At 41.9% G+C, this 12,856-nt stretch overlaps 1 protein-coding gene and 1 pseudogene across 20 annotated transcripts in view; one reads left to right on the top strand and one right to left on the bottom strand.

Annotated features, from left to right (window-relative positions):
- The window catches only part of CLCC1 (chloride channel CLIC like 1), a 38,187-nt gene that overhangs the window by 3,430 nt on the left and 21,901 nt on the right, over window positions 1-12,856 (bottom strand). For 12 of the 19 annotated variants that reach the window (XM_077952242.1, XM_077952243.1, XM_077952239.1 and 9 more), the window contains 4 exons: window positions 11,889-11,982; window positions 9,911-10,008; window positions 9,499-9,645; window positions 5,731-6,072 (listed from right to left, as the gene is read on the bottom strand). In XM_077952242.1, the coding sequence (XP_077808368.1) occupies window positions 5,731-6,072; window positions 9,499-9,645; window positions 9,911-10,008; window positions 11,889-11,982 (681 nt within the window). The remainder of the gene's footprint in view (window positions 1-5,730; window positions 6,073-9,498; window positions 9,646-9,910; window positions 10,009-11,888; window positions 11,983-12,856) is intronic. The other 7 variants (XR_013400328.1, XR_013400344.1, XM_077952248.1 and 4 more) reach the window with 2 other exon arrangements.
- Window positions 7,619-8,429, top strand: LOC696696 (ubiquinone biosynthesis protein COQ4 homolog, mitochondrial pseudogene; annotated as a pseudogene). The gene has a single exon (XR_010613.5). The product of XR_010613.5 is annotated as a ubiquinone biosynthesis protein COQ4 homolog, mitochondrial pseudogene (transcript).

The following is a 12,856-nucleotide window of genomic DNA, read 5'->3' as shown; positions in this document are numbered from 1 at the left end:
GGAAGCGCTAAACATGGAAAGGAACAATCAGTACCAGCCACTGCAAAAACATGCCAAAATGTAAAGACCATCAATGCTACGAAGAAACTGCATCCACTAACAAGCAAAATAACCAGCTAACATCATAATGACAGGATCAAGTTCACACATAACAATATTAACCTTAAATGTAAATGGGCTAAATGCTCCAATTAAAAGACACAGACTGGCAAATTGGATAAAAAGTCAAGACCCATCTCACGTGCAGAGGCACACAAAGGCTCAAAATAAAGGGATGGAGGAAGATCTACCAAGCAAATGGAAAACAAAAAAAAGGCAGAGGTTGCAATCCTAGTCTCTGATAAAACAGATTTTAAACCAACAAAGATGAGGAGAGACAAGGCCATTACATAATGGTAAAGGGATCAATTCAACAAGAAGAGCTAACTATCCTAAATATATATGCACCCAATACAAGAGCATCCAGATTCATAAAGCAAGTCCTTAGAGACTTACAAAGAGACTTAGACTCCCACATAATAATAATGGGAGACTTTAACACGCCACTGTCAACATTAGACAGATCAACGAGAGACAGAAAGTTAACAAGGATATCCAGAAATTGAACTCAGCTCTGCACCAAGTGGACCTAATAGACATCTACAGAACTCTCCACCCCAAATCAACAGAATATACATTCTTCTCAGCACATCACACTTATTCCAAAACTGACCACATAGTTGGAAGAAAAGCACTCCTCAGCAAATGTAAAAGAACAGAAATTATAACAAACTGTCTCTCAGACCACAGTGCAATCAAACTAGAACTCAGTATTAAGAAACTCACTCAAAACCGCTCAACTACATGGAAACTGAACAACCTGCTCCTGCATGACTACTGGGTACATAACGAAATAAAGGCAGAATAAAGATGTTCTTTGAAACCAATGAGAATAAAGATACAACATACCAGAATCTCTGGGACACTTAAAGCAGTGTGTAGAGGGAAATTTATAGCACTAAATGCCCACAAGAGAAAGCAGGAAAGATCTAAAATTGACACCCTAACATCACAATTAAAAGAACTAGAGAAGCAAGAGCAAACACATTCAAAAGCTAGCAGAAGGCAAGAAATAACTAAGATCAGAGCAGAACTGAAGAAGATAGAGACACAAAAAACCCTCCAAAAAAATCAATGAATCCAGGAGCTGGTTTTTTGAAAAGATCAACAAAATTGATAGACCGCTAGCAAGACTAATAAAGAAGAAAAAGAGAAAAATCAAATCGACGCAATTAAAAATGATAAAGGGGATATCACCACCGACCCCACAGAAATACAAACTACCATCAGAGAATACTATAAACATCTCTACGCAAATACCTTAGAAAACCTAGAAGAAATGGATAAATTCCTGGACACATACACTCTCCCAAGACTAAACCAGGAAGAAGCTGAATCCCTGAATAGACCAATAATGGGCTCTGAAATTGAGGTAATAATAGCCTACCAACCAAAAAAAGTCCAGGACCAGACGGATTCACAGCAGAATTCTACCAGAGGTACAAGGAGGAGCTGGTACCATTCCTTCTGAAACGATTCCAATCAATAGAAAAAGAGGGAATCCTCCCTACCTCATTTTATGAGGCCAGCATCATCCTGATACCAAAGCCTGGTAGATACACAACAAAAAAAGAAAATTTTAGACCAGTATCCCTGATGAACAACGATGCAAAAATCCTCAATAAAATACTGGCAAACCAAATCCAGCAGCACATCAAAAAGCTTATCCACCATGATCAAGCAGACTTCATCCCTGTGATGCAAGGCTAGTTCAACATACACAAATCAATAAATGTAATCCAGCATACAAACAGAACCAAAGACAAAAACCACATGATTATCTCAATAGATGCAGAAGAGGCCTTTGACAAAATTCAACAGCCCTTCATGCTAAAAACTCTCAGTAAATTCGATATTGATGGAACGTATCTCAGAATAAGAGCTATTTATGACAAACCCACAGCCAATATCATACTGAATGGGCAAAAACTGGAAGCATTCCCTTTGAAAACTGGCACAAGACAGGGATGCCCTCTCTCACCACTCCTATTCAACATAGTGTTGGAAGTGCTGGCCAGGGCAATCAGGCAGGAGAAAGAAATAAAGTGTATTTAATTAGGAAAAGAGGAAGTCAAATTGTCCCTGTTTGCAGATGACATGATTGTGTATTTAGAAAACCCCATTGTCTCAGCCCAAAATCTCCTTAAGCTGATAAGCAACTTCAGCAAAGTCTCAGGATACAAAATCAAGGTGCAAAAATCACAAGCATTCTTATACACCAATAACAGAGAACCAAATCATGAGTGAACTCCTATTCACAATTGCTTCAAATAGAATAAAATACCTAGGAATCCAACTTACAAGGGATGTGAAGGACCACTACAAATCACTGCTAAATGAAATAAGAGGACACAAACAAATGGAAGAACATTCCATGCTCATGGATAGGAAGAATCAATATTGTGAAAATGGTCATACTGCCCAAGGGAATTTACAGATTCAATGCCATCCCCATTAAGCCACCAATGACTTTCTTCACAGAATTGGAAAAAAACTACTTTAAAGTTCATATGGAACCAAAAAAGAGCCCACATTGCCAAGACAATCCTAAGCCAAAAGAACAAAGCTGGAGGCCTCATGCTACCTGACTTCAAACTATAATACAAGGCTACAGTAACCAAAACAGCATGGTACTGGTACCAAAACAAAGATACAGACCAATGGAACAGAACAGAGCCCTCAGAAATGATGCCACACGTCTACAACCATCTGATCTTTGACAAACCTGACAAAAACAAGAAATGGGGAAAGGATTCCCTATTTAATAAATGGTACTGGGAAAACTGGCTAGCCATATGTAGAAAGCTGAAACTGGATCCCTTCCTTACACCTTATACAAAAATTAATTCAAGATGGATTAGAGACTTAAATGTTAGACCTAAAACCATAAAATCTCTAGAAGAAAACCTAGGCAATACCATTGAGGACTTAGGCATGGGCAAGGACTTCATGACTAAAACACCAAAAGCAATGGCAACAAAAGCCAAAATTGACAACTGGAATTTAATTAAACTACAGAGCTTCTGCACAGCAGAAGAAACTACCATCAGAGTGAACAGGCAGCCTACAGAATGGGAGAAAAATTTTGCAATCTACTCATCTGAGAAGGGCCAATATACAGAACCTACAAAGAACTCAAACAAATTTAGAAGAAAAAAACCCCATCAAAAAGTGGGCAAAGGATATGAACAGACACTTCTCAAAAGAAGACACTTATGCAACCAACACACACATGAAAAAATGCTCATCATCACTGGCCATCAGAGAAATGCAAATCAAAACCACAATGAGATACCATCTCACACCAGTTAGAATGGCGATCATTAAAAAGGCAGGAAACAACAGGTGCTGGAGAAGATGTGGAGAAATAGGAACACTTTTACACTGTTGGTGGGACTGTAAACTACTTCAACCATTGTGGAAGACTGTGGTGATTCCTCAAGGATCTAGAACTAGAAATACGATTTGACCCAGCCATCCCATTACTGGGTATATACCCAAAGGATTATAAATCATGCTGCTATAAAGACACATGCACACGTATGTTTATTGCGGCACTATTCACAATAGCAAAGACTTGGAACCAACCCAAATGTTCATCAATGCCGATTGGATTAAGAAAATGTGGCACATATACACCATGGACTACTATGCAGCCATAAAAAAGGATGAGTTCATGTCCTTTGTAGGGACATGGATGCAGCTGGGAACCATCATTCTCAGCCAACTATCGCAAAAACAGAAAACCAAACACCGCATGTTCTCACTCATAGGTGGGAATTGAACCATGAGACCACTTGTACACAGGAAGGGGAACATCACACACTGGGGCCTGTCATGGGGTAGGGGAGAAGGGAGGGATAGCATTAGGAGATATACCTAATGTAAATGATGAGTTAATGGGTGCAGCACACCAACATGGCACACGTATACATATGAACACACCTGCACGTTGTGCACATTTACCCTAGAACTTAAAGCATAATAAAAAATAATTAAAAAAAAAAAAAAAAAAAGCATGATATGGCTAGGCATGGTGGTATATGCCTGTAATCCCATAACTTTGGGAGGCCAAGGTGAGAAGACTGCTTGAGGCCAGGAGTTTGAGACCAGCCTGGGTAACAGCAAGACCCCATCTCTACAAAAAATAAAAAATATTAGCCAGGCATGGTGGTATAGTCCTAGTTACTAGGAAGGCTGAGGCAAAAGAATCGCTTGAGCCCAGGATTTTGAGGCTGCAATGAGCTAAGATCACTGAATTCCAGCCTTGACCACAGAGTGAGACCTTGTCTCCAAAAATAATAAAAATGAGTAAAGGCCTGAAGACAGTAACCATATGATATATGAATGAATACTGTAGAGCAAATGAACAGGAGGTACAAAGGCTCTCAGTTCAAGGAACAGTCAGGAGCCCTTGTGGCTGAAGTAGAGTGAGCATGGAGGAAGAAGAGGTGACCAGAGAGGTAGTGGATGTGGGGGAAGGGGAGACCAAGGAAGCTTCTAGGCCATTGTGATAACTGGCTTTCCCCTCAAGTGAGACAGGAAGTCACTGGAAGACTTCTGAGATAGGTGACAGGTAATTATTAACTATAAAAGCTGGAAGGAGCATCTTAAGGTCTTGTTTTTATGTTTGTTTTGGTTTTTGTTTTTTTTTTTTTTTGAGACGGTGTCTTACTCTGTCACCCAGGCTGGAGTGCAATGGTATGATCTCGGCTCACTGCAACCTCTACCCCCTGGAATCAAGCAATTCTCCTGCCTCAGCCTCCCAAGTAGCTGGGATTACAGGTGCGCACCACATAATGCCTGGCTAATTTTTTTGTATTTTTAGTACAGATGGGGTTTTGCCATGTTGGCCAGGCTAGTCTTGAACTGCAGACCTCAAGTGATCTGCCTGCCTTGGCCTCCCAAAGTGCTGGGATTACAGGCGTGAGCCACTGCACCTGGTCCATCTTAAGGTTTTCTAGATACATGTAGATGTGTTTATTTTTGTACGAACTCTATGGGAAGGGATTCTATAATTTCCCAGATTCTATTATGTTCATAACTATTTCAAAGGTTTAACAGTTGCAACTTAAACATTTCAAATGACAATACAAATTCCTCCCTCAAACAGAAATGGAAATGTCCCTTTAAAAGACTGATAATGGTGAAACACTTCTCACCATTCTACAGGTAAAAAGTATAGTCTAGCCAGCCAATGACACCGAAGATTTGGGGAAGCAATGTTTTTGATCCCTGGCCCCAGCCCACTCTTCCATCCAGCTAATCCTTTAGGGCCCTACAGTGCCTTCCCTAGAGCTCTGGGCCTTCAGTGATGCCTCCTCTCTGATCTCTTCAAAGATAGAAATTTCTGTCATGCTCACATGCTGGCTTCCTATGAAGGTTCGTATGAATTACCATCTGTTCTAACAAACTACTGTTAAATTGTATTTTACATAAAAGTTAAATCTAATTTTATTTCTTCTGAGAAAGCTGAACTAACTTTTGACCAGAAAGGGGAGAGACAGAGTGACTGTATCACTCATTATATAATTAAGGGTGAAGGGTAAGAGTAAAAACAATCAAAACTCTTCCAGAAGCATTTAGAACCAGTAACGAAGGGACAGCAAAATAAAAGAGTTGCTGACTTACACCGGGTACCACCATGGGATGCTCTCGTGCCTCTGCGTCTGGTACATCAAATGCCCGGAGCACTTCAGGGCTCTTGTTGCCAGTCTGAAATCTCAAGTCAACATCTCTCTCTCTCAAAATCTCTCTTCTACCCTCATATGTTTTAGCATAAGGGCCTTGCTCAATGGGGCCAGTTTGGCCTCTATAATAGAACTCTGCATCACCTGCCCCACCATCAGGTCTGTAATCAATTTCCTCCTGCCGTCTCCTATCCCGTGGCCGAAGTGCCTGGGGAGGTTCTCTCTCAGGACCGCCTACATGTCTCAGCACATGAACTGATTTGCCAGCACCATAGCAGAAACTCTGTAAGGAAAAGAAATACATTTTCCTAAGGACTTAATGGCTAACCTACAAAAAAGTTATGAGGCATTTTATTCAGAGTGCTAACAAAATTATGTAATTTAACTTACTTGTGGCATTTATAGACATAAACATGTTAATTTGACTTTTTTTCATTAGAGACCTCTTCTTTAGATTAATACAAGGCCAAAGTGGCCCATAAAGCTTAATAAATCACTGACTATTCAGTAGATATTTTAATCAGCTAGACACATTTTGATCGAACTATAACAATGGCAGGCTGAAGCCTAGGTATTTAAATTAGCAGGTTCTAGTCTGATAATTATTCATGTTTCTAGCTTCATGCCCATCATACAAGGTAAATGCTGAAAATATTTAAAGTTGTATATCATTATGTAAACAATATCCTGTACCTTTACTTTTTACAAATACAAACTAGCTTAAGTTACAGCTAAAATTCAACAGGTTTTGATTCACATTCCATGGGAAAAAGTAGGCAGCAGTTCCTGACAGTGTGGCTCAGGGACCCCTGCGGGGAAACCTGAGACTTTCAGGGGATCTATGAGATCAAAACTTTTCATAATACAAAGCCATTATTATTTGTCTTTTTCACTGTCCCCTCCTGAGTGTGCAATGGAACATTCCAGATGCTAGAGTGACAGCCTCACTCGGACTCAGGAGATGCCTGCCTGCGTGTACAGTACTCGTATGTTTTAAATTTGTTTTAACTCCTAATATGTAAATATCAATAAATATAATCACCTTAAGTAAGAGCTGTTTGTGGGCTTCAATTTTTAAGACTGCAAAGAGGTCCTGAGAACAGAAACTTTGAAAATTTCTATACTAGTTTTTCAAACACTACTATTTGAAGACAGAAGCAGCCAAAGTCAAAGAGCATAACTTTCCTTAGGGAGCACATGAAACAAAAACAGATGGTGAAGACTCTGCTGATAATTTCAGTTTCAGAGACTACACTACGACTATAGAACTAATGTCACCTAACAAAAAAAAAAATACCCGCCAACCACATAATCCTGTAATCACAAGCCAAAACACAAAACCAAAAAAGAAACAATTTCAAAGTGAATAGAGATGGTGAATCTTGTATCCTTAGGGCAGAGAATTTCCCTTGGCACATCTAAGTTTTTGGTTTTATGCAACAACCGCTTTACTTGGGTAATAGCTAAAAAATCGATTAAAAAAAAAAAAAAAAAAACACGGAACAGACCATGGATGAATGACGAGTAATATTTCTTCTTAATGTCTGCTCCTGGATCCCCAAACTCCTTCTCAGCATACCCACGTTCTTCCACATCCCTTTCTGGTTCTGTGTCAAACTCAATGCTCTTCCCTTCTCACTGCTGCAAAAACTCAGACTACAAATAAGAAGGCCCCCTTTCTCAAGGAGACAGTAATCAACTTCCTATTTCCTGTGTATTAATTCACCAAGGTTAAAGGACAAATTTAAAAAGAGGGTATTATTCTAAATCACTGCTACATATGCAATCAAACTAGAGAACTACTTTCTTGATTAGAAAAATATACAAGTGGACGCCCACTGCCATGGCGACTCTGCTGCGCCCTGTCCTGCGCCGGCTCCGCGGGCTCCGCGGGCTTCCCGGCCTCCTGCGGCTTGCAGCACAAATGCCTCTCCGGGCCAGGAGCGACGGCGCCGGCGCCGGCCCGCTGTACTCGCACCACATCCCCACCTCCCCGCTGCAGAAAGCGCTGCTGGCCGCCGGCTCCGCGGCAATGGCGCTCTATGACCCCTGCCGCCACGACATGGTCGCAGTTCTAGGGGAGACCACAGGACACCGCACCCTGAAGGTCCTCAGGGACCAGATGAGGAGGGATCCAGAGGGTGCCCAGATCCTGCAGGAGCGTCCCCGGATTTCGACGTCCACCCTCAGAGCCTGCCAGAAGGCTCCCTGGGTCGCGAGTATCTCCGTTTCCTGGATGTGAATAGGGTCTCCCCAGACACCCGAGCACCCACCCGCTTCGTGGATGATGAGGAGCTAGCGTATGTGATTCAGCGATACCGGGAGGTGCACGACATGCTTCACACCCTGCTGGGGATGCCCACCAACATCCTGGGGGAGATGGTGGTGAAATGGTTTGAGGCTGTCCAGACTGGCCTGCCCATGTGCATCCTGGGTGCTCTCTTTGGACCGATCCAACTCAGTGCTCAGAGCCTGCAAGTGCTGGTCTCGGAGCTGATCCCATGGGCCGTTCAGAACGGGCGCACAGCCCCATGTGTCTTCAACCTGTACTATGAGCGGCGCTGGGAGCAGTCCCTGAGGGCTCTACGGGAGGAGCTGGGCATTGCGGCACCACCCGTGCATATCCAGGGCTTGGCCTGAGTTCCTGGGCCAGCGGGGCCTGGCCTACTTCCCCCATCTACTGCTTCCCTTGGGGGCAGAGGGCTCCCTTGACTACCTTTGTTCCTCTTCTTTGAACACTGACCCTTGGACAACATTTATCACAATTTGTTATAGCCACTGCTGAGTGGCCTTGAGGACGAACCCCACAGGGAGCAAGCAGTACAGAGGCACTCCCAGGGGGACCAGCAGCTGTCCAAGGAGAACCATGCGTGAACAGTATCAGTCGTCTGGGCTCATGCTGGGATGTTGCAGCACTCCTGTTGCGACTCCTTCCAACCAGCCAGGTTTGCTGGAGGCCAGGCTGGGTGTCCTCACAGGAGTGAGTGCTACACCCAATTCCAAAAGCCCGAGAAGAGAGAAGCGGAGGGGGAGGCGAGTGTGTGAATAAAGGCTCCCATCAGGTCAAAAAAAAAAAAAAAGAAAAATATACAAGTAAGTATAATATATCTGTATCATTTAGAGGGGGGGAGGGGAGGAAAAAAAATCTGTATCACTTAAAAATCACCTTCTCATTAAGCATGACTTAGCCTGATTTACAATATCAGAGAAGCCCAGTAAGTTCAGCATTGCTTTTCTGTAAATCTTGCTAAATATTGACAGTGCTAATACTAACCAGTATTAATATATTAACACTAAGATTTAATATAAATCTTGCTAAATACTGACAGTGCTTTTATATATATATATATATATATATACACACACACACACACACACACACTTTTTTTTTTCTTTTTTGAGACAGAGTCTCACACTGTCACCCAGGCTGGAAGGCAGTGGTGCAATCTCCACTCACTGCAAGCTCCACCTCCCGGGTTCACGCCATTCTCCTGCCTTAGGCCTCCCAAGTAGCTGGGACTACAGACGGCCCCACCACGCCCGACTAATTTTTTGTATTTTTTTAGTAGAGACGGGGTTTCACCGTGTTAGCCAGGATGGTCTCGATCTCCTGACCTTGTGATCCGCCTGCCTCGGACTCCCAAAGTGCTGGTATTACAGGCGTGAGCCACTGCGCCCGGCCTGACAGTGCTAATACATTAATACTAACCAGGATGGCTAATGCCATAATTATCAGCACTGGAAGATGAAGCAGCGCTGGAATTTCCTTCATGAGTGCTTTAATGAATTCCCCAGTTCCTTTTCCAATGTGCTTCAATGGCTCCGTTACAAATGTGGTGAATGTAACTGCAAGTGCCTAAAACAAGAGAGAAAAGCAACTTAATTTTCTCCTCACAGGGCTAAGGTACAGAATGAATCAAAATTCATTGTGCACTGAGGCTGAAAGTATGTTACATAAATTAAAATGCTGTTGTGCCATTTTTAATGTGAAAAATCACTGTGCAATAGTATTTTTTGTTGGACAAAGGCTTATTTGCAAAATGACTCAAACACTAAATTTCTTTAAAATACAAGGGATTTCTGACTTACTTTAAGGAATTTTTACAAAATATATGCGATACCTTTGTTGGTGGGACCAACCAAATAGGGTTGACTAGTAAGAGCTCATAGTATTTTTGGCATGGGTCATCCTTATAGGTCCATGAACTTCTAAACCATTCTGTTTAGAGAAACAGACAAAACACTGATCATTTCTTTTAATGTTGCATTTCATTCCCAAACAAGACACTACTTTGGTTTCGACCCTCTGACCACCCACCAATCAGTTTTAAATTATCTTGTTTTAAGTAGACTCCCTGTAATGCTGATTTTTTAATTTTTCATCTTACGTCCAAAATCATGTTTTAAAAATCCATTCAAATTATACATGTTTTATGCAGATAAAAAAATTGTATTTTATAAAAATGTCTAAAAGGTAAACACTTTAAAAGCAATGCTTCACAAACACAAATGAGAACAGGTAAAATGGGAAGTCAAAATAAGACTGGTGGATTGTATCAAAGTCAATATCCTGACTCTGATATTGTACTATTAAAGCTGTGCAAGATGTTACCATTGGAGGAAAATGGGGAAAGGGTACACCGGCCCTCTCTGTAGTGTTTCTTACTATGTAAATCCACAATTACCTCAGTAAATTATTTATTTAAAAAGTCAGTTCTGGCTGGGCGCGGTGGCTCAAGCCTGTAATCCCAACACTTTGGGAGGCCGAGACGGGAGGATCACGAGGGCAGGAGATCGAGACCATCCTGGCTAACATGGTGAAACCCTGTCTCTACTTAAAAACACAAAAAACTAGCCGGGCGAGGTGGCGGGCGCCTGTAGTCCCAGCTACTCGGGAGGCTGAGGCAGGAGAATGGTGTAAAACCGGGAGGCGGAGCTTGCAGTGAGCTAAGATCCCGCCACTGCACTCCAGCCTGGGTGACAGAGCCAGACTCCGTCTCAAAAAAAAAAAAAAGTCAGTTCTTTATGGAGTTTACAAAATAAAGTAGAATATTAGTTCTAATTTTTCCAAATCAGGCTTATATACATTGGCAAACTAGCCTGAGCTAGAGGACACATTTCACAGTCCACTGAAGCCATGAATTGGTTTAGTTCCCACAACTTTTTTTTTTTTTTTTTTTTTTTTTTTTTGAGACGGAGTCTCGCTTTGTCGCCCAGGCTGGAGTGCAGTGGCCGGATCTCAGCTCACTGCAAGCTCCGCCTCCCGGGTTTACGCCATTCTCCTGCCTCAGCCTCCCGAGTAGCTGGGACTACAGGCGCCCACCACCTCGCCCGGCTAGTTTTTTGTATTTTTAGTAGAGACGGGGTTTCACCATATTAGCCAGGATGGTCTCAATCTCCTGACCTCGTGATCCGCCCGTCTCGGCCTCCCAAAGTGCTGGGATTACAGGCTTGAGCCACCGCGCCCGGCCTCCCACAACTTTTTAAGAAACATTTATTTTGGAACCCATCTGCAGAATTCTGTATCAGTCATGGACTTGCATTTATAAAATGCCTTAGAACACTATTAAACCATCCCCATTGCTAGATATACACAACCAAAGGTAGTGAACATTCATGAGAATGTTTATAAAATGTGAAAGAATTAAAAAACTAATCTTTCCCAGAGTTAAAAAAAAAGTAAAGCTATAACATAAAATTTCACAAGTCAATAAAGGCCATTAAATTTAAGATGGATATTAATTCATATATACACTCATTCACTTGATTCACTTGTTTAATAAACTTCTATTGAGAATATGCCAGACACTGTGCAAAGGACGAGATGAACAAAAGCGAGCATAGGATCCTTCACACAGTCTTATGAAGGAAGACATAATATCAGAGCCAACATATATACAACTTCTATTCCTTCCCTGTGACTTTAGATGAGCATACAAAGTCACTGGTTTTAAACCTCAAATGCTTCTTGCATGTTCTTCTGATATTAAAGATTCAGTCATGGAAAGCCTCCTCTGTTATTTTATCATTCTCTTTGTTCTATGTTCTCTCATTCTCAGAATTTCTATCAAAATAAGGACAAGTGCACAAACACCTTACCCCAGATACTTCCAGTCCAGTCCATCTTCTCGGCACACACATTGTTTAATGGCTCCATCTTGGCGACTTCAGCCTGATGCTGTGCAAAAGCTAGCTGACCAAAACCAAAAGGGAACCAGGAGAGGCCGTTACCATGAAGGTTAGGCCTACACATCCAAAAGACCTTCATTCAAAGAGTGTCTTTACCATGCATCCAAACCAGACTGTTATAAAAGTTTTAATTTAAAAAATTCATATTATTACTATTTTTTCTCTTTTTTTCCTGAGACGGAGTCTCGCTCTGTGGCCCAGGCTGGTGTGCAGTGGCACAATCTCTACTCACTGCAACCACTACCTCCCAGGTTCAAGCAATTCTCCTGCCTCAGCTTCCCGAGTAGCTGGGATTAAAGGTGCCCGCCACCATGCCCAGCTAATTTTTGTGTTTTTAGTAGAGACGGGGTTTCATCATGTTAGCCAGGCTGGTCTCGAACTCCTGACCTCAAGTGATCTGCCCACCTCAGCCTCCCAAAGTGATTATAGGAAATTATATTATAGGAGGGATTATAGGAAAACATATTATTTGTAAAGAGTAGCTATTTCCAGTTCATGGAAAAGTACAGCCTTAATGCAACAAGTAAGCATAAAGTACTAACTACAATTGCCTTCTCTGTAAGTAATTATAATGAAAAAGGAAAACTTTACTAAAAATAATGTTTTTAAAAATTAGTTCAGCCGGGCATGATGGCAAGGGCCTGGAGTCACAGATACTCAGGAGGCTGAAGTAGGAGAATCGCTTGAACCCAGGAGGTAGAGGTTGCACTGAGCCGAGATTTCGCTACTGCACTCCAGCCTGGGGGACAGAGTGAGACGGTCTCAAAAACAACAACAACAACAACTAGTTCTAGCCATACAAATTAAATGACTACTTCTCATTTTCTTTTACAGTTGATGATATCCTATTTTGCACTGGATAATTTCCAGCACAATGA

Source organism: Macaca mulatta, chromosome 1 (assembly GCF_049350105.2).
Source record: "Macaca mulatta isolate MMU2019108-1 chromosome 1, T2T-MMU8v2.0, whole genome shotgun sequence".
In the NCBI taxonomy this organism is placed as follows: Eukaryota; Metazoa; Chordata; class Mammalia; order Primates; family Cercopithecidae; genus Macaca; species Macaca mulatta.
Note: the sequence above shows the minus strand (reverse complement) of the source record. Positions and strands in the feature narration are given on the sequence as shown.